The sequence below is a fragment of the Xenia sp. Carnegie-2017 genome, unplaced genomic scaffold (genome assembly GCF_021976095.1).
Source record: "Xenia sp. Carnegie-2017 unplaced genomic scaffold, XeniaSp_v1 HiC_scaffold_1, whole genome shotgun sequence".
NCBI classification, from domain to species: domain Eukaryota; kingdom Metazoa; phylum Cnidaria; class Anthozoa; order Malacalcyonacea; family Xeniidae; genus Xenia; species Xenia sp. Carnegie-2017.
This window is the reverse complement of record NW_025813402.1, coordinates 2,941,918-2,963,494: the sequence shown is the minus strand read 5'-3', so window position 1 is coordinate 2,963,494 and position 21,577 is coordinate 2,941,918. Positions and strand designations below refer to the sequence as shown.

General features: G+C 34.1%; 3 protein-coding genes and 1 long non-coding RNA gene across 49 annotated transcripts in view; 3 read left to right on the top strand and 1 right to left on the bottom strand.

The window, feature by feature from the left end:
• LOC124436507 overlaps window positions 1-6,553 on the top strand; it is a 22,432-nt gene extending 15,879 nt beyond the window's left edge. For 24 of the 42 annotated variants that reach the window (XM_046986635.1, XM_046986577.1, XM_046986516.1 and 21 more), the window contains one exon: window positions 1,607-6,553. In XM_046986635.1, coding sequence (XP_046842591.1) covers window positions 1,607-5,129 — 3,523 coding nt within the window. In that variant the 3' untranslated portion in view covers window positions 5,130-6,553. The remainder of the gene's footprint in view (window positions 1-1,606) is intronic. The other 18 variants (XM_046986670.1, XM_046986647.1, XM_046986663.1 and 15 more) reach the window with 17 other exon arrangements.
• LOC124436812 overlaps window positions 1-21,493 on the bottom strand; it is a 23,353-nt gene extending 1,860 nt beyond the window's left edge. The window contains exons 1-3 of one of the 2 annotated variants that reach the window (XR_006945498.1): window positions 21,294-21,493; window positions 15,951-16,210; window positions 6,906-7,472 (exon numbers count right to left, since the gene is read on the bottom strand). This is a non-coding gene — a long non-coding RNA (uncharacterized LOC124436812). The remainder of the gene's footprint in view (window positions 1-6,905; window positions 7,473-15,950; window positions 16,211-21,293) is intronic. The other variant, XR_006945500.1, reaches the window with a different exon arrangement.
• Window positions 7,718-14,520, top strand: LOC124436770 (ammonium transporter Rh type B-like). 4 transcript variants are annotated; one of them, XM_046986736.1, is made up of 10 exons: window positions 7,718-7,919; window positions 8,765-8,836; window positions 10,444-10,633; window positions 10,915-11,213; window positions 12,174-12,340; window positions 12,750-12,887; window positions 12,976-13,109; window positions 13,236-13,345; window positions 13,438-13,511; window positions 14,135-14,520. In XM_046986736.1, exons 1-10 carry the CDS (start codon window positions 7,790-7,792, stop codon window positions 14,222-14,224), a joined length of 1,404 nt encoding a protein of 467 aa, XP_046842692.1. In that variant the 5' UTR covers window positions 7,718-7,789; the 3' UTR covers window positions 14,225-14,520. The 4 variants fall into 4 exon arrangements, with proteins under 4 accessions (XP_046842692.1, XP_046842700.1, XP_046842711.1 ...); XM_046986744.1 differs by having other exon boundaries at window positions 7,721-7,848; window positions 8,760-8,836; XM_046986755.1 differs by having other exon boundaries at window positions 7,727-7,822; window positions 8,734-8,836.
• Window positions 16,014-21,577, top strand: LOC124436794 (ammonium transporter Rh type B-A-like). The gene is made up of 9 exons (XM_046986769.1): window positions 16,014-16,258; window positions 18,198-18,390; window positions 18,657-18,955; window positions 19,256-19,422; window positions 19,699-19,836; window positions 20,491-20,624; window positions 20,734-20,843; window positions 20,934-21,006; window positions 21,305-21,577. The coding sequence occupies exons 1-9, from the start codon at window positions 16,102-16,104 to the stop codon at window positions 21,360-21,362; spliced, it is 1,329 nt and encodes a 442-aa protein (XP_046842725.1). The 5' UTR covers window positions 16,014-16,101; the 3' UTR covers window positions 21,363-21,577.

Here is a 21,577-nt window from a genome sequence, read left to right as displayed (position 1 = left end):
ATTGTGAATATTGACATGTACGTAATCGCGTCGAATAAATTTTACAAACGTTTGCAGTTGAGTCCACAATTACACGATAATAATCTTCTGTTATAAGATCAACAGAAAATATGATGTTTATGAATGATAAACAATTCAAAAAGAGAATTTTTGCTTATAGATAAGTACCACTTGAAATATTTAGTGTACATACGCACAGGAAAAGCATTCGTGAAAAGGGTTTTGTTCATTCAATTTTTCTCATATTTTCTCGACCATGTTAAACCTCCTCAGGGAAGTACAAGGCACATTTTTTTTATGAAAAAGATTTTATGAAAATATCATATGAAATGTTTTATTTCGATGTAAAATAAGAATTTTCTGTACGCATCTTTGATATACGGCAAGATGAATATTTTCTGATATTACTACTACTCCTCAGTTTCATACATTGCATTAAGTAAAAATAATTTTGACTTTTGGAGGATTTGCATTAACGAAAAAATCAACAGCTAAATTTACAACTTGTCGACCAGTACAAATTCATATATTACTATATACAACTGAAAATTTGGCCATGTGCCTGTTCATCGATACACTCAGGATAAGTGTGTGCTCATCATTCTAACAAACAAAGACTTTTGTCTTAGAATCTAGAGAAGAAGAATAATGCATTTACGTCATTTCCTTTTTTGAAGAAGAGAAAACCTTTGGAGTTTACAAAGTTCACTCAGTGCAACTGTTCAGGTGATGGTGGTAGCAATGACATCAAACCTTGTCTAAAGGCGATTTGAATAGGATCATGAAAATGAATTGGTTTTGTTTGGCAATTGTTGCGTTGTACATCAGTGGATTTCTGGGTTAGTAGTGAACATGTTTGATTTGGTATTTGTCTTAAACATAAAGCAACAGAAAACTTACACCAATAACAATATGTAAATGTTACTTTTATTTTTTCAGCTAATTTGAATTAATTATTTTTGACTACTTGAATTTGCAACGATATGAACACAGTAAAAAAGTGCTGAAAAAATTATATGTGGTTAACGTCAGCGCATGAAAACAACTTCAAACAATAGCAAATGAATTAGAGACAATTAATACAAAAATTCATGAAGATCGCAAAAAGTTAATTTCACAAGACTTTTGATCTGAGAGAGCAAACCCGTTCTTCGCACACGACTAATTTTAAAAAAGAAAAAATTATCATAGGGTGATTGGCCAAATTACCCAAAACTGAAAGCATCACATGTTTCAGTTTGGTAGTAACAATATACGTAGAAAATTTTTCAGATAAATAAAGCTAATATTACAACATTATTTTTTCATTTCAAGCTTATGCCAATAAGCTAGACAAAAAAGAACGTCGATCCATCTGTGGCGGACGATCATACAACCACAGAACATACATGTGTTGTTCTAGAAACATTTTTCCAAAGTCGAAAGGATATTCCTGTTGCGGAAGCTGCATTTACAATTATGGAACTCATACATGTTGTTATGGAACTGCTTTCGTTAAAAGAGCAAATTCCTACTGCTGTGGTCGAAAACTTGTTCTAAGAAGGAGTGGTTATTCTTGTTGTGGATGGGGAAGTTTAGCACGAACGTACAACACCAGAACTCATAAATGTTGTAGTGGCAAAGTTCTTTTAGGAGGAAGTGGTTTCTCTTGTTGTGGAAGTCGGTTGTACAAGTATAGAACTCATAAATGTTGTAGCGGCAAAGTTCTTTTAGGAGGAAGTGGTTATTCTTGTTGTGGAAGTCGATTGTACAATTATAGAACTCATAAATGTTGTAGTGGCAAAGTTCTTTTAGGTGGAAGTGGTTATTCTTGTTGTGGAAGTCGTTTGTACAATTATAGAACTCATAAATGTTGTAGTGGCAGAATTCTTTTAGGAGGAAGTGGTTATTCTTGTTGTGGAAGTCGGTTGTACAATTATAGAACTCATAAATGCTGTAGCGGCAGAATTCTTTTAGGAGGAAGTGGTTATTCTTGTTGTGGAAGTCGGTTGTACAATTATAGAACTCATAAATGTTGTAGTGGCAGAATTCTTTTGGGAGGAAGTGGTTATTCTTGTTGTGGAAGTCGGTTGTACAATTATAGAACTCATAAATGTTGTAGTGGCAGAATTCTTTTGGGTGGAAGTGGTTATTTGTGTTGTGGGCGTCGCTTGTACAATTACAAAACGAAAACATGTTGTTACAACAAAATTTACTATGGTGGAAGTGGTTATTCGTGTTGTAGAAGTGGCTCCAAAGTGCGTGTTTATAAATATAAAACTCACGTATGTTGTGGTGGAAAACTTTCTTTACGAAAAAAAGGTTATTCTTGCTGTGGAAGTCGTTTGTACAATTATAGAACTCATAAATGTTGTAGTGGCAGAATTCTTTTAGGAGGAAGTGGTTATTCTTGTTGTGTCTGGGGTATTTCAGCACGAACGTACAACACCAGAACTCAGAAATGTTGTAGGGGCAAAGTATATTCAGGAGGAAGTGGTTATTCTTGTTGTGGAAGTCGATTGTACAATTATAGAACTCATAAATGTTGTAGTGGCAGAATTCTTTTAGGAGGAAGTGGTTATTCTTGTTGTGGAAGTCGTTTGTACAATTATAGAACCTATAAATGTTGTAGTGGCAGAATTCTTTTAGGAGGAAGTGGTTACTCTTGTTGTGGAAGTCGGTTGTACAATTATAGAACTCACAAATGTTGTAGTGGCAGAGTTCTTTTAGGAGGAAGTGGTTATTCTTGTTGTGTATGGGGTATTTCAGCACGAACGTACAACACCAGAACTCAGAAATGTTGTAGGGGCAAAGTATATTCAGGAGGAAGTGGTTATTCTTGTTGTGGAAGTCGATTGTACAATTATAGAACTCATAAATGTTGTAGTGGCAGAATTCTTTTAGGAGGAAGTGGTTATTCTTGTTGTGGAAGTCGTTTGTACAATTATAGAACTCATAAATGTTGTAGTGGCAGAGTTCTTTTAGGAGGAAGTGGTTATTCTTGTTGTGTCTGGGGTATTTCAGCACGAACGTACAACACCAGAACTCAGAAATGTTGTAGGGGCAAAGTATATTCAGGTGGAAGTGGTTATTCTTGTTGTGGAAGTCGGTTGTACAATTATAGAACTCATAAATGTTGTGGAGGCAAAGTTCTTTTAGGAGGAAGTGGTTATTCTTGTTGTGTCTGGGGTATTTCAGCACGAACGTACAACACCAGAACACATAAATGTTGTAGGGGCAAAGTATATTCAGGAGGAAGTGGTTATTCTTGTTGTGGAAGTCGATTGTACAATTATAAAACTCATAAATGTTGTGGAGGCAAAGTTCTTTTAGGAGGAAGTGGTTATTCTTGTTGTGTATGGGGACTTTCAGCACGAACGTACAACACCAGAACTCAGAAATGTTGTAGGGGCAAAGTATATTCAGGAGGAAGTGGTTATTCTTGTTGTGGAAGTCGTTTGTACAATTATAGAACTCACAAATGTTGTAGTGGCAGAGTTCTTTTAGGAGGAAGTGGTTACTCTTGTTGTGGACGTCGGTTGTACAATTATAGAACTCACAAATGTTGTAGTGGCAGAGTTCTTTTAGGAGGAAGTGGTTACTCTTGTTGTGGAAGTCGGTTGTACAATTATAGAACTCATAAATGTTGTAGTGGCAGAATTCTTTTTGGAGGAAGTGGTTACTCTTGTTGTGGAAGTCGGTTGTACAATTATAGAACTCACAAATGTTGTAGTGGCAGAGTTCTTTTAGGAGGAAGTGGTTACTCTTGTTGTGGAAGTCGGTTGTACAATTATAGAACTCACAAATGTTGTAGTGGCAGAGTTCTTTTAGGAGGAAGTGGTTATTCTTGTTGTGTATGGGGTATTTCAGCACGAACGTACAACACCAGAACTCAGAAATGTTGTAGGGGCAAAGTATATTCAGGAGGAAGTGGTTATTCTTGTTGTGGAAGTCGATTGTACAATTATAGAACTCATAAATGTTGTAGTGGCAGAATTCTTTTAGGAGGAAGTGGTTATTCTTGTTGTGGAAGTCGTTTGTACAATTATAGAACCTATAAATGTTGTAGTGGCAGAATTCTTTTAGGAGGAAGTGGTTACTCTTGTTGTGGAAGTCGGTTGTACAATTATAGAACTCACAAATGTTGTAGTGGCAGAATTCTTTTAGGAGGAAGTGGTTATTCTTGTTGTGTATGGGGTATTTCAGCACGAACGTACAACACCAGAACTCAGAAATGTTGTAGGGGCAAAGTATATTCAGGAGGAAGTGGTTATTCTTGTTGTGGAAGTCGGTTGTACAATTATAGAACTCACAAATGTTGTAGTGGCAGAATTCTTTTAGGAGGAAGTGGTTATTCTTGTTGTGTCTGGGGTATTTCAGCACGAACGTACAACACCAGAACTCAGAAATGTTGTAGGGGCAAAGTATATTCAGGAGGAAGTGGTTATTTTTGTTGTGGAAGTCGGTTGTACAATTATAGAACTCATAAATGTTGTAGTGGCAGAGTTCTTTTAGGAGGAAGTGGTTATTCTTGTTGTGTATGGGGTATTTCAGCACGAACGTACAACACCAGAACTCAGAAATGTTGTAGGGGCAAAGTATATTCAGGAGGAAGTGGTTATTCTTGTTGTGGAAGTCGATTGTACAATTATAGAACTCATAAATGTTGTAGTGGCAGAATTCTTTTAGGAGGAAGTGGTTATTCTTGTTGTGTATGGGGTTTTTCAGCACGAACGTACAACACCAGAACTCAGAAATGTTGTAGCGGCAAAGTATATACAGGTGGAAGTGGTTATTCGTGTTGTGGGCGTCGCTTGTACAATTACAAATCGAAAACATGTTGTTACAGCAAAATTTACTATGGTGGAAGTGGTTATTCTTGTTGTAGAAGTGGCTCCAAAGTGCGTGTTTATAAATATAAAACTCACGTATGTTGTGGTGGAAAACTTTCTTTACGAAAAAAAGGTTATTCTTGCTGTGGAAGTCGATTGTACAATTACAAAGTTTCGTTATGTTGCCGTGGTCGAATTGTTTCCAAACGCAACGGCTCAAGTTGTTGTGGTTACCGTAGTTACAACTGGAAGACTCATCGATGTTGTCGTGGTTACATTGTTATATCGAAGAATCGAAGTTGTGGAAGACGCGGTTAGTTCTCACAGCAGAAACGCTTAGTAGCAACAACTTTTTACTGTTTCTTTATTCAGTAATTTTGGCATTTTTGCAAAGGTAACCATGTAAGTGCAATCATTAAAAATTGTAAACATGCAAATTGGCGGTACCAAAGTGTAATGCAAGAATGGAATGGTTGATGCATGATTTGATTTAATTACGCCGGTCACGCTTAAGTATTTCGTATAAGTTTTTTTGGTCTCAAGTAATAATTCGCATTTGTTTAAAATAGTTTTACAAAAAATAATTTTTGGTAAAAAATTGAAAGATTGCAATTGTGAAGGATTAAAAACGTGTCGTGGATCAATGGTGGACGAGATGGTGTGAAACGGAGATGAAATGCTATCAAGAAAGTCGCTTGGGAAAAATTTACTAATTTATGAAGTATTTGATGAAACTGCGTTTACATCGAGCAATAAGAAAGCTGATCTAAAAGATTGGGTTCCTGAAACGAACCCAAATTGGTTTTCCACGATTTTCACTCTAATGTCGCTCACGCATTCACAATCCACAGAACGGTGTCTTATCGTGTCATATTGTGAGTAAAGAAAACGAGCAAACGGAAACGTAAGCATAAAATACCCAAAGAAAATTTGATTAAAGAACAGCCATATTCCTTACACACGTTCATAAAAAAGACTTATGGTGAAAGATACTGTCAAATGTCAATCCAAGACCTCGCTCACATCTCAAAACGAAAATTGGAAAAATCAAAAGTGTGCAAAACAAGCGTGGAACGACTTGTTCAGATAATATTGGAGAATTAAGGTCGTATTACTGAGGAGTATTTAGAGATGTTTTTTTGTGAATATTCTTTGGATTGAGCGTTCAGTATTTTCATCGATAACATTCAAACATTCAGTTCAAATCCAAGGCGCCTTTTTAACAGCATTTGCAGTGTAGTTGTATATTTCAATTTGTCCAAAAATTATTTCATTTTCAAGAAGCCAAAACTTTGTTTTACATTGATAAGTCCCGTGAGCGTGACCTACGTAATGCAATCAACTCTAACTTCACGAAACTACATTCAAACATTAAACGATCATTTTAATATTCAACTAATGAAACTTTTCACATTGCCCTGCGTGGTTGCCTAAAATTATTATTTTGTTTGTAGAAATACTTTTACTACTTTTACTAGTTAGAATTTGAATTTTCATTAATAGATTAGAAACTACAACAACTTTTAATTATAGTTAGTATTTTAAGTAATTCTCGTGATTCTTACCATAGTTCATAGTTACAAAATAAACGCAATAAACGGCGGGCGCTGATTTGCCTAAATAGCTGTGTTTATATTGGCATGTGCAAAACTGATCTGAGCTCAACAAATTAAATCAATCAATTAATCAATGAAAGAGAATTAGCAAATCAATCTTGGATACATTAAAACGTTTATTTTAGATTTGGCTGTCTCGCATTATTGATATTTTATAAAAGAAATAAAAGATGTTTTTCTTGTTTACACTGGCTTTTGCAAACCTCTGAGACGTTTGTGAGAACTGTCGAGCAGGTGTAACTCTACGACCTTCGGGTCTCGAGCTTGCACTGATCAGCTCCTCGGTTTTCATAAGCCTGTGCAAACATACTAAACATCTATTATTTCTTAAGAACTGTCAGTTATGTATGCACAATGCATATTTATCACCTAGTTTAGTGAAACGGCAAGCGCGATAAAAGTTGACTTAACTTTGTAAACGAGTAAAAAATTCACCATGAGAAGAGCGATTGCTTTACCTAAAGCATTGCAAACTTACTTCCCAGAAGACTTTATCGTCGTATAATAGTTCACGAGTCGGCAAATCAAAAACATTTTGTTTCACATTAAAACCAGCAAGTAGCACTGATCAACTCTTGAGTTCTCCCAAAGGTCTCTTTGCTTTGCAAAAGCCTGTACAAACACAGTAAACATATCTTATTTCTTAACTAAACAACCAATGTAATTGTCGGGTCAGTGGTGTAAGTTTGAATCAGGCTGCCTGTGGTCCTTTTTGGATGGCGTGCCTCTCCTAACACCGAAATCTGACAACTTAAACATTTTCGTTAAAAATCGTTAACAGAATGCAATATTAACTCGAAAAATACCCAATGTACAACTTTTAAATTACAAGGAACACGAATTCAAACATGACTTTTAATAAGAACTATCCAGTGCTTCCATTTTCCCAAATATAAACCTACTTCTATATTTGTTTTCATAAACAACACTGTTCAGGTTGCACCATTCCAACCTGAATACTTAGCTGCCCATGGCTCTGTTCTGCTCCCCCACAAGAGCTCATAGAAGTTACGCCACTGTGTGTATGTGCCTCGTTGGCATTAACCTGTAATGTATTGACACATAAATTTGTAATTTTCAATTCTTAACGTATTTGAAAACTTGAATAGCGTCCTCCTAAAATCACAATACATAATATCATCACGAAAATAACATAAAAATAATTTCACGGCGAATTCCAAGTTTGTCATTTGATACAATCAATGAATGCAATTTTGGACAAGCCAATAAAAAACGATCAAATGCCAAAAAACACTTCAACAATCTTGCAGTTAACAGCATTACAACATAGTTAGCATACCTGTACTTCAATTGCATTGCATTGAATCAATAAAACAACGCATTGTAAATTATTCCAATAAAATGAAATTCGCCGTGGCTACGATAGTTTTTCAAATCATTTTGATTATTTTGTTTGCAACATTAGTGAAGTATGATCCAAATGAAGCTGGACCAGGAATGAACTCTACCCAAGGAACTAAAATCTACCCAAGTAAGCTAATAATTTTCTCGTACTATCATTATACATAGATGAAAATGTATTAATGAGACAAAACACATTTCCTATAAAGCTCTTTGCCTTCGATAGTTTCGTATGAAAAAACGAGCTAAACATTCACGCCTAATTTTCAAATTTCAATCATCATACCAACGAATTACACTTCGGAAATCAAGTAGTTTACATTAGACGCATTATAAAATAAGTTGAGGATTTAATACCTTAAAACAAAAAACGAATGTAATAGGGCGGCTTTTCTGCGTCTTCATTCTCTAAGACATATAAAGCAGGTTCCTACTGGTATTAATATTTGTTTGAGGTAACATGGTAAAGGTATAAAATACTATTGACCTCCACAGTTTGTCATTTGATCTTAGAAAAATTCGATGCTGCTTTCAAAGACGCATTCAACATTGTCTTGAATATTGTTGAGGCAAGTTTGAAAAACCTACAGAAGTTCCAAAATGTTTAACAGCAATTTTAAAAGTGCTCGTCAATAATGCCTTGCTTCTTGGCAGTAGGGCCGAGACGCGCTTATCAAAATAATAGCATGAATGGAAAGCTTAAAACAAGAACAGAGCGTTTAGTACTATAATAATGTAACTGTCCAGGTAAAAGATTTAGATTAGCATAATTTACATACAGGAATTTAATTTAAGTAATTTATTACTTAAACTAATTTTGCGCAAGAAAGTGCAAAGCGTTGTGCGTAGACCATGATGAAAGCGCTGTTATACAAGTGGTAAACCATAAAACCAACAATTCAACGTAAGCATTGTAAATTATGTGGCTACGATAAGTTTTTCAAATCATTTTGATTATTTTGTTTGCAACATTAGTGAAGTATGATCCAAAAGAAGCTGGACCAGGAAAGAACTCTACCCAAGGAACTAAAATCGACTATTACCCAAGTAAGCTAATAATTTTCTCGTACTATCATTATACATAGATGAAAATGTATTAATGAGACAAAACACATTTCCCTATAATACTCTTTGTCTTCGATAGTTTCGTATGAAAAAATCGAGCTAAACATTCACGCCTAATTTTCAAATTTCAATTATCATACCAACGAATTACACTTCGGAAATCAAGTAGCTTACATTAGACGCATTATATTTTGGAATACACCCAGAAAAGCCGAACACTTTCAAACTTGGTGCGAAAAATTAACATCCATCCTATTAACTCCATGCGTTCTCTTTTTATAGCGAGGCAAATATGTTCTATATAGTTTTATTTTCATGAAGACATTATTTATTGAAACGGAACATTTATATTTCGTACACATGTGCATACCACATTTGAATAATTCACATGATTAGAAATTTGGTAACAAAAATATCAAGCAATTTTACCACATGGCATTCGTCATATCTCAAAGGCCTTGGTTTTAGAAACAACCAAACAAAAAACATGTTCAAGAAATATACATTTTGAAATAAAACATAATCTTCCTCGAATTATTTGTTCTCGAAGTTGCAAAACGTGTCACGTGAACATGTGAATCATGCTCTGATCACGCGAAGATCAAGTGTGTCGTACACACATAGGGGTAAAATAAACAACTCCATCACATTTTCCCCTAATTTATTAATTACAAAGAACTTGCGCAACCGATACTATGAAAGTAAAAGTAGATGTATTGCCTGCGAATAAGTCGCTCAAGGTCTTTACGGCGAAACATCGGACCAAAGTTTTTCTCTATTAAGACTGAGCCCGTAGGTTGAGTTCAGTACTATACGACAGATAGTACTATAGTAAAATAAGGTTTTCATTTCTCGGTGAAGCCTGAGTAACTAAGCGAGGTTAATAAATGATTTATTATATGATCTGAGACGAAGCTTTCTTTCTTTTCTCATCCTCGTTCTTCAGCAAGGTTGGCTTTCACTTCTCTAGTTTTCGCCAGTAAAAAATTTAACGTTGAAAATTTTGTCTTCTGTACGGGAAACTAGTGGACCAGCAAAAATGAATGGCCTAGAACCCAATCTATCAGACTCCGCCAAAAATAGTCACGAGTAAGCCTAGCCGCCATCTTGAAAGGTGGCAGAACTGACGATATTTTATGTCGAATATCTGCTTTGATGTTTAATAAGATTGGTTTTTTAGCCTTTCCTCAAACTTATTTTTTATTTTGTCAATATCGTCCTTGCCTCCCTTGACACGGTAGTACATCTAGAGATTGGTTTCTAGATCATTTTCAAAAATCTTCTGAACCAATCAAAGTACGCTATTTCAACGGAAGTGTAGGACGCCATGTAATGAAACAATATAAAATTTTCAAAAGAATAAATAAATATTTAAATGTGAGTTTGTATAATGTAAACGACTGAGTTTGAGATTTTAATTGGACCACTAAATGGAGGAAAGCTAAACGTTAATCTTTCTTTGACAATTAGCGTTATACGTTTTGATCAACGAAATGAACATCAAAGAAAAAAACTTATCTATTTCATTTATTTTTAAAGAATGGCAGTTATTCCTGTTAGAGATGAACAGTTTTTCTTTTTTCCTGCAGTGTTCCAAGATGTTCAAGTGATGATTTTTGTTGGTTTTGGTTTTCTCATGACTTTCTTAAAGAAATACGGTTATAGTGCAGTTGGCTACAATTTCTTTATTTCTGCTCTTGCTATTCAATGGTATATGATTATCAGAGCATGCATAGGACATCATGGCGGCGAATTAAAAATTCTGATAAATATGGAAAGGTTTGTTCTTGATGAGTACAACAATTCTCAACGATAAGCCCAAAGTCACCGACAATAAGATCGTTTACGATCAATACATACAGAAAAATCTTCTTTCTACGAACTTCTCTTGTTCTTGAAAATTAGTACAGTTACAACCACAATATACAATTGAATGTTGAAACCAAGATATTTATAAAACAACAGAAAACAGCAGCTACAAATTACATCTTACTGAATGCAAACAATGAAATACCCATAGCGATGAAATACGTACTAATCTTTTTTGCTTATTTTTTCAGCTTAGTAACGGCTGATTTCTCTGCCGCTGCAGTCTTGATCACCTTTGGCGCAGTTTTGGGTAAAGTCAGTCGTCTTCAACTCCTGATAATTGCAATCATTGAAATAGTCATGTTTTCTGTCAACGAGTTTATCTTACTGGATAAACTGAAGGTTGCTGATGCTGGTGGCTCAATGGTCATTCACTGTTTTGGTGCCTACTTTGGTTTGGCATTGAGTTTTATGTTAAAAAGACCACAGGACACTGATAACAATCCTAAAGAAGGATCTGTTTATCATTCAGATATATTTGCTATGATTGGTAAGTAATTAATTACGTTAGATATGATATGATGCCTTAAATCATGTGACAGAAATAACCAATCATGCGAAAGGTAAATCTTTGGTTTCGATACATGCAACTTTTTCAAGTATACACAACGCTAATGAAGACCTTCAAGTTTTATGGACTAAATATAAAGTTCTTATTATCCAAGAGTTGCAACTTGAAGTACCCGTGAACTGTACGCCAATAATATGGAAGTTTAGTAGTAACTGAGCTATAAGGTCTCGGTTCGCTGTGTTTTTGTAATTCCTGACGAGAATTCTGACAAGTCCAATCCTTCGATGATTTTACCAATATCTAAAAACTTACACCTGAATGAACGGCTTAAATTAGGGCTGCTTCCTTAAAGTAACATTTATAAACAGGACTCCAATAGAGGGAAGATACTCATAAAAACAGCTCTTGGAAAGAAGTATCATCTATATGACTCGATCAGTTCTATGTCATAGATAAATTAAAATGTTTTCATTTTAATCTTTCTATAAGCCAAACTTTAAGACAACTTTGCAAGAAATGGCATAAGACCAACCAGAAAGATCTAAAATATGTCCTTCGATACGTCTGAAACGAAGCCAGATCAGACGCTACATGTTTTCTTCAGTGGTTTATAGAAATGAAGCCTGAGCAGATGCTACATGTTTTCTTCAGTGGTTTATAGAAACGAAGCCTGAACAGATCAAAAACGTAGTTTTTAATGACTGTAAAATGAAGCCAGATATTTGCGATGAATCAAATTTCAAGAACTCGCGACTTAACACAGCGGTTCTGTTGCTGTTGTTGCTATGCAACAGAAAATCTGCCACAAATTGACGTGCGATGTGACATTGCCAGCTCTTGAACATGCATGCATAAGCCATGTATAGCCATGAAATAGAACTGAAAGAAGCAGAGTACTATTTTTTGAAAAAAAACATATCGATTCTTTACATTATTTAGGAACGGTTTTCTTATGGATGTACTGGCCAAGTTTTAACAGTGTTTTGGTATCACCTGCAGTTGATCAACAACGAGCAGTGATAAACACATATCTATCTCTTGTTTCCTGCTGTGTAACAACATTTGCTATTTCAACATTAATCAACAAAGATAGGAAACTAGACATGGTACGTAGCATTATAAATACAAGGTAATGGATACCAGCATTGCTTTTCTAAGAACTTCTTTTGTGATAAGTTCAACATTTCCTCAGATATCAAGTAAATTATGCAACTAAAAATGCCAGTTTTAGTAAAATGAAAAGCAACCCAAACAAAAATCAACGTTTAAGTGTACATGCAATTCGTTTGCATGTTGTTGGTACAAATTACACAATGTGCACAATTGCCTGGCGCCTCTTACTCAAACAGAACTCAGTTGTTGCAGGTTTCCAAAGCCGGAAAAAATTTGATTCTTCATTTAAAAAAGCATCCGGACTCCTGTTTCATATAGTTCTGTTCCTGCTTGTTTTTAAACTGTACTTGTCTTTTATAATTGAGTGTGTGTCTTCTTTAATGTTATCACATGTTTCTTCAGGTTCACATTCAGAATGCAACATTAGCTGGTGGTGTAGCTGTTGGCACTCTTGCTAACATGATGATTCAACCATGGGGGGCTCTTTTGATTGGTTTTTTGGCAGCAGCCATTAGTGTTGTAGGATATACATATGTAACGGTACGTTGAAATACTTGTGAAAAATGGCGTATACATACATGAGAATGTTCGTCTAACAGGAGGTGCTCTGATTTTTATTGATATTTAGCCATTTTTGGATGAAAAACTGCATATTCATGATACTTGTGGAGTGCATAACCTTCATGGAATGCCCGCCATATTGGCTGGTGTGGGTGGTGCTATTGCTGCTAAGGTAGCCAATAGTGAAAATTACAAAAACAGGTATGGATTAATGAAGAAGATGGAATGAAAGAAGAACTTAAATCTATTGATGAGAGGACTTCAAAATATTCTGGATAAATAGATTAAGATCAATAAGAATTAAAATTAACAAGTCTTGTATTTCAGTTTGGAATCTGTCTTTCAAAATAAAGATGACGATACAAAACGCGCCGGTTATCAAATATCAGCATTGTTGATCACTCTTGCAATTTCCATCGTTTCCGGAGCAATAACAGGTTTGTCGTACGTTACAGCTATGTTGAAACTTTCTTCCAACTGTAGAAAAGCACTACTTTTTCCAAAAATTCGCATATTTTACTTCTTGCAGGTTTTATAGTGAAACAAAATGTTTTTATTTCGCCGACTCGTGAACAATTATATGACGATAAAGACTTCTGGGAGGTAAGTTTACAAATGCTTTAGGTAAGGCAATCGCTCTTCTCATGGTGAATTTTTTTACTCGTTTACAAAGTTAAGTCAACTTTTATCGCGCTTGCCGTTTCACTAAACTAGGTGATAAATATGCATTGTGCATACATAACTGACAGTTCTTAAGAAATAATAGATGTTTAGTATGTTTGCACAGGCTTATGAAAACCGAGGAGCAGATCAGTGCAAGCTCGAGACCCGAAGGTCGTAGGGTTACACCTGCTCGACAGTTCTCACAAAGGTCTCAGAGGTTTGCAAAAGCCAGTGTGAACAAGAAAAACATCTTTTATTTCTTTTATAAAATAACAATAACGCAAAACCGGCAAATATAAAACGAACGTTTAAATTTTTTCTCTATAATGTATTCATGATTGATCTGCACATTCTCTTTGAGTGATTGATTTGATTGGTTGAGCTAAGATCAGTTTGCACTGGCTAATTCAAACACGGTTATAGACAAATCACTGCACGCACTTTATTGCTAACGCATAAACGCATAAACGACGGTCTTCATGAGTCAAAGTAAATAAATTCCATCATACGTGAAACAGGATAACTTTGAATCGGCATTTTCTTATTCTTTTTCTTTTTAACAGCTGCCTGAAATTTATGTCAACGACAACGAAACACCTATGATTGGTATTGAGAAGATAGAACCTAAACAAGAAGAGACAGCGTCTCCTTAAACTCTTCTATTTAAGATATCAATTACTCATTTTCAAACTACTTGGTATGGTGGGAATAATAAAGAGATAATATTTTTCTAAATCAATTTAGATATTTTTTAATATTCTATTTTTGCATACATTTGTTAAAATCATACATATTAGCTACAATTATGAAAAATATATATAAATATATAAGTAAGGCCAAATGGTAAATGGTATTTTTTCATTTTTATAACAAAGCAATTCACATTGTAAAATGGTCGATGTTGCTTGTTCAAACAGCACAGAAAGCAATAAAAGTTTCTTAATACATATTAAGTTGTCCCTTGTTTCATTTGATCGGAATTTTATACTAATATGTACCTCATAAACTGTGCGTTTTCAGGGATCACACATGATTATAAGTATAGAAAAGTAGGTACAATGGGTAAAAAAAAACTTAATAAATGAAAAGCATCATATATATACCATGTTCCTTAGAACATGTGACCAGCACAATGGTAAGTCCACGTAATTATGGTTGATTTGAAAGTTCACATTTGAACTAACAAATGGTTTTAAATTTACGATAATATCATATTTACGACAATATATTAAGATAAAGACAAGAAAATCACAATAAAAATTAATTTTCATCATCCTTTTCGATAGAAGAAAGAAAAATTCAACAATCTTTTTGTTGTTCTGTAAAAAGTTTGACATGCAAGTGGTCAAAATGCTCATATCAATAAAAACACGGCATGACCTGCACGTGCAAAAATGCTCATACGTATTGACCACAAGAGCATGACTTGCACGTGCAAAAATGCTCATACGTATTGACCACAAGAGCATGACTTGCACGTGCAAAAATGCTCATACGTATTGACCACAAGAGCATGACTTGCACGTGCAAAAATGCTCATACGTATTGACCACAAGAGCATGGCCTGAATGAGTACAAAGTGCTCATAATCATATCAAGCACTATTGCATGGCATGCATGTGTACGAAATACTCATGATATACAACATTGAGCAGTTTTTTTATATCATGCCATTAATTGATGATTCCCATTTCGTGTTATTTCCTGTATCAAAACATACAACGTAAAAATATTGCGATGCATTACCGCTGCATTACCGCTGACCTTGGGATTCAATTAGTAACGAGCTTACATTCACGGGATACTAGATATTTGAATGAGATTATAATCCAGAAGAGATATCAGTCAACATCAGGGCATAAAGCTGCCGTTCGCGCCAATTAATGAAACAGTTTGCAAAGTTTTAGACTTTACTCAGTTCATCCTCATAAAATTGCATAATTTAAGTATTCCTAAATTCAAGAATTTCCCTTAAATTCAATGAATTGTAGGTAAAATCCTTTTTAAAACTGCTTTTAAATAGATCTATTTTTGATTAATTATAATCCAATTGACTTTAATCAGGCAAACAAGCATTACAATGTATTTGTCACACATTGGTGTCACATGACAGCATCATAGTCATACAACACAATTTTTATGCACAAGATATGTCACAAGCTCAACGTTTCTCCACCAATAAGGCAAGAAACATTACCAACAAGTTTCCATAAACAAGTTGGTAAATCGAATATTTAGGGAGACAAATGCAAATTGACGGTTTATCAAAATAATATGCGATGGCATTTAATTTAGCTTAAACATAAAAATTGCAAATCATGCATATTCTTCCCTTAAAACAATTCAACATGACGTTTGAAAATAAAATGTACTACTCACGTGGGTACAATTGCTGTCTCTCTCTCTCTTTCTCTCTGGTAGCCAGTGAAATATGAGAGCACGGTCGAAGAGTTGAAGTATTTGGACATACACCTTTCTGCTTCCAGACTGCTCTAAGTGTGCCAGTGATCACATCTAGAAGTGAAGAAACATGAAGTTTTCCCTCATTGCAATCATCTTTCAAATCATCTTGTTCATTCTCTTCGTAATCTTCGTAAAATATGATCCTGATGAAGCGGGTGGTGTAAAAAATACAACAGCTAAGGAAAATAAAACAGAAACATCGAATAACATCAAACTTTATCCAAGTAAGTGAAAGTTTATGCAAAACAAAACATATTTAGATTTAAATGCAGCGATAGAAATTTTCCTTTAATGTTCTTGTCATCATATTTTTTATTCATCTGGGAGTTATACAAAAGTCACGTGACGATAGCGTAAACGTAATTTATGTTTGAACAAGACAACAGTGAAGAATCGATAACTTTATCTAAATATTAGCTTTACATTTTTGTAACTAAAAACAATTGAATTATTAACATTACTGTTAACAGAATTAATTAATTAACATTACTGTTTTGAAATTGTTTCCCTGTGGCCATCAGATGTATGATAGGATCATTATATATATATTTGCTAGTAATTCTAGTCGCTGTGCTACACTTCTGAGTAATATACTTTCATGTTTAAGACAAAGACGATTTGTAATAAAATAGCACAGAGAATTTCGGAGAAAACAAGCAGTAGCATTTTGAACATTTCTTTTACTTCCTCATAATGAAATATAGCTACGTTCTGTTTGTAAGTTTTTTTAGTATCCTAGAGTGTAATTTTTACGATCTCACGTTTAGCAATATAGGTTAACAATTTCACTTGCCCCCTCAAACTTTTTGCTTTTATAAAAATAAGTGGATTAAAACGTCAAATACAACGTGTTGTTGACATCCGTTTAGGGCAAATGACCAACTGCTATGTTCCGAACAGGTTCAAAGTTTAAAGTATAAAGTTTAACTTTATAAAGAAATTCACACGCATCTTTCATAAACATCACAAGTAATTCACACTTCGCGTGTGGTTATAGGATCATTTTTAAGTTTAATCATCAAATCTCAAAAAAAGAAAATGAAGAGCTTCTTAAATTTTTTAGAAAAAGGAAAATGTAAAAACTGCAACATGTTAAGTCATAAAGAAATGTTTCAAAAGACCATGATTTTTCTGTCCAGTCCTGTACTACATATTTGCGCACCATGATATAAACTGATGTTATTAATAATTTCGTTTATTAACATACGAAAGCTAATTACGGTCAAACCTTAATGAGCGATCAACTTGTGCTACGAGGTCATGTGCTTATGTGCCAAAAATTTCATTTAAACACTATACATGCAAGTGACCTTTATTGCACGATTACCTTCTCCACTGTCTCAAACTTTATTTTTATTTATTTTGAATCTGTATTAAACGATCTGGAGTGACATTATTATATAAAGTCTCCAGATTACAATTAGAAACAATTTATAGCTTTTTAATGAATACATGGTACTTGTGTATTGAAATATATTGATATTAATTCCAAATTTAGTAATAAATGTAATACTAAACGGGGTAATTTTCTACAAGATCGTATTAAAACAGTAACATGAGATCCCCGAGGGTAGGCTTTTAATGCAGGTTTGACAATAAATGATTACAAGGTATTAAATTACATTATAAAACTAAGTGGTTATTTGAATGATAGAAAAAACGGGAGCTGAGGGGGAAAAATAGGTTAATTGGACGGAATTACCTTGCTTTACGCTTTAAGTTTAGATATGATCGAGAAGGCTATTATAGAACATTAACTTGTATAATTGTCAGAGGAAGAAAGAATCGAGAAATTACTAAAATTGGCGAAATGAGATGTGGTTTTTATTCGACAAAGTATAAACCAAAGTGATGGACTACAGAAAATTTTTTACTCTGGTGTGGGAATGACGTGTGGTTCGATCCACATACAACGTGGAACATATTGACTTTTTAATGAGAAAACAATCAGAAACAAAGACAAAAGTTTGGAGACAGGGAACGCAGCACATTACATATTCGACAGTCATTTTCATTGTTTCCGCAACAATATTTTTCATATCATGCCCCTATTTACACGCTCTTCAAAAAATCTTCTACTTCTACCAAAATTCTACCTTTGCTAACGATTGTCGGTTATTTCTTAAAAATAAATGAATAAATTGTTTTTCTTTTTTCCTGCAGTGTTTCAAGATGTTCAAGTGATGATTTTTGTTGGTTTTGGTTTTCTCATGACTTTCTTAAAGAAATACGGTTATAGTGCAGTTGGCTACAATTTCTTTATTTCTGCTCTTGCTATTCAATGGTATATGATCATCAGAGGATTTATAGCGCATCAAGAAACGAGCGGCTTTAAAATTTTGATCAATCTGGAAAGGTTTGTGTTTGACGAGTTTGTTTATCACAACAGTCTTTAACAATAAGCTCAAAAGTTGCAGACAAAAATACTCGAAACAAACCTTGAAGACCATTCTCGATCTATAAATATCTTTCCTTAATAAATAGGATCTTTCCTTACCAAATGTGTTTGCTTGCAAAACTATGGCTTGTGACCCTAAATATAACAGTAGCTACAAATTACATTTTAAAATGAAATACCCTTAGCTATGAGAATGTACTAATCTTTTTTGCTTATTTTTTCAGCCTAGTAACGGCTGATTTCTCTGCCGCTGCAGTCTTGATCACCTTTGGCGCAGTTTTGGGTAAAGTCAGTCGTCTTCAACTCCTGTTAATTGCAATCATTGAAATAGTCATGTTTTCTGTCAACGAATTTATCTTACTGGATAAACTGAAGGTTGCTGATGCTGGTGGCTCAATGGTCATTCACTGTTTTGGTGCCTACTTTGGTTTGGCATTGAGTTTTATGTTAAAAAGACCACAGGACACTGATAACAATCCTAAAGAAGGATCTGTTTATCACTCAGATATATTTGCTATGATTGGTAAGTAATTTGAATGATAGGTTAAAAAGAATGGTTGAAGTTACGACATAGCTACGACAATGAAAAAAAGAAATAGAAATATTATGAGAGATGACAGAAGTATTTCTTCAAAATAAGTTTCATCAAAAACAGAAACTATGGTTTGTCTAGATAAGCAAGTACCTTGAGAGTTTACGTAATCCGCAACTGAAACTGACTTAGCTAAAAAACTAAAACAACACTAATACAATGTCAAGTGAAGTGCAGGCATTTCAATAATGCTGAAATAAGGAACTGAATAATTGGCAAATACTTATTTAGGAACGGTTTTCTTATGGATGTACTGGCCAAGTTTTAACAGTGTTTTGGTATCACCTGCAGTTGATCAACAACGTGCAGTGATCAACACATATTTATCTCTTGTTTCCTGCTGTGTAACAACATTTGCTTTGTCTGGCCTCTTTAACAGACAAAGAAAACTTGACATGGTAAGGACGGAATTTAAAGTAAATTACAGCATGCATGTGGCAGAACGATGTGAACAAAGAAGATGACACAAATACTAAATGAAGGAAGACAATAATAAAAACGAAACTTCGAAAACAATCAACACGAAAGGAACGGTGTTTACGTATGGTAAACACATGTTTTACCAACATATAAATAACAAACAAATTATTGCTGTTTTTCATCCACTAAAAAATTAGAATACTTTATTTGCTGCAGCCTGAGAAATGAAAATATTGTTTGTTTTGTTTCTTCAGGTTCACATTCAGAATGCAACATTAGCTGGTGGTGTAGCTGTTGGCACTCTTGCTAACATGATGATTCAACCATGGGGGGCTCTTTTGATTGGTATTTTGGCAGCAGCCATTAGTGTTGTAGGATATACATACATCTCAGTAAGTTAGTCACTACATTATTACTGTTCCAGTTTCCAGTTTATTGACAAAAGCTGTGAAAATTTTACATTTCTTTAGCAAACGCATTTAATTTCTTGAGCAAAGTTTATGCCTCTAAGAATAATTTTGATAAATTATTTTAAATTTTCCTCACTTAAAGAGTAGTTTGACAAAAGTTCTTTCAAATAGACACAAAACATAAGTAAATGAAAAATATTTCCGATGAAATGAAGAAATTATGACGTAGTATTGTTTCGAGTGCAAGTTCGGATAAACATGCACGAGAGAGTTTTTTTTAAAGACTGCAACAATATTGCACATCTACAATGCAATTGCACACTTCCACAGTGCTATTGCAGCTTTTCTGCAAGGCAATTACACATTTTTGCGGCGCAATTACAGATAAATAGCACTGCAATCAACCTATCGCACTTCAGAAATAACTCAAAGTATATTGTTATAAATATAAAATACGAAAATGTATAAGATTTACAAAATTAGTGGCATATGGGACATGTTTTGACCATTTGAAAATATTTGCCTTCAAAAATAATTAGAAAATAAACAAACGGAATCAAGTTTTCATCATAACTACAACAATATTTTAGTTTGTTTGTCATAAAAAAAACCCAACTTGTTTAATAACACTTTCAGCCATTGTTAGATGAAAAATTCAACATTCATGACACTTGTGGTGTGCACAACCTTCATGGAATGCCTGCAATATTGGCTGGAGTGGGTGGTGCTGTTGCTGCTAAATTAGCCTCAGCTGATAACTATGGGCTAAGGTTAGGTAAACCTTCATATTAATCCATCATGTAAATAATATATGTATGTCTGCAACAGAACAACATTCAAGGCTAAATTATGGCTAAAACAAGATTTTATATTTTTCAGTTTGAGTTCAGTATTTCATGAAAATTATAATTCATCCAAAAGTGCTGGTTATCAAATACTAGCTTTGATTATTACTCTTGTGATCTCTATATTATCTGGAGCAGTAACTGGTGAGTTGATGAATTTGTAGTAATTAAAAATATAGCCTTCCCATACTGCACCTTGTTTTCATTTTAATGGTTAATAAATCTTCAATTAAGGTTTTATAGTAAAGCAAAGTATATTTGATTCCCCACAAGCGAACAGCTTTATGATGATGAAGATTATTGGGAGGTAAGAACAGCAAAACCAAAATAATAATTTGGCAGTTTAAACAACATAGCAGCATAAAAAGCAAAATGGCTTAGTTCATTCTAGTTGCTACACAATCACAATTATTAATAAACTACCATAAAAACAAAATTTTTTGTTTCATTTTAAATAAGCATTTACGCATGCATATATTTAAGCACCAGAAACTGAAAATGATTTGTATATAAAGTCCATGATTCTGTAGCGTTTATTGCTGCATTTATTGAAGAAACCGCTTTTATCCAAGCACGATAACCTCATTGACCTACCTTATTCACAGCTACCTGGAACGTATCTTGTTAATCTTGAGAAAAACGAGGATGACCATAATTCAGTGATCAACAGCTAAACACCAGAACTGATTTGCAGTCCCACCAATTGACAAGGTGGACACAGAACTTCATAGTATATCTTTCTTTTACGTAATTCTCGAAGATAAATGAAGTAGAATGTACACAAACTTGTTAAAATAATGATTAGTTTGCACTAATGTGATCGTCATTCTTTAATGAAAGAAATATTTTCAATAAACTTCTCCAACCGACTGTTTAAA

Coding starts and splice junctions, on each gene's coding strand:
- LOC124436770 (XM_046986736.1), top strand. CDS start 7,790: ATGAAATTCGCCGTGGCTACGATAGTTTTTCAAATCATTTTGATTATT. Junction 7,920..8,764: donor AGGAACTAAAATCTACCCAA/GTAAGCTAATAA, acceptor TTGCAACATTAG/TGAAGTATGATCCAAAAGAA. Junction 11,214..12,173: donor AGATATATTTGCTATGATTG/GTAAGTAATTAA, acceptor TACATTATTTAG/GAACGGTTTTCTTATGGATG.
- LOC124436794 (XM_046986769.1), top strand. CDS start 16,102: ATGAAGTTTTCCCTCATTGCAATCATCTTTCAAATCATCTTGTTCATT. Junction 18,391..18,656: donor ATTTTGATCAATCTGGAAAG/GTTTGTGTTTGA, acceptor TTATTTTTTCAG/CCTAGTAACGGCTGATTTCT. Junction 20,625..20,733: donor GCTGATAACTATGGGCTAAG/GTTAGGTAAACC, acceptor TATATTTTTCAG/TTTGAGTTCAGTATTTCATG.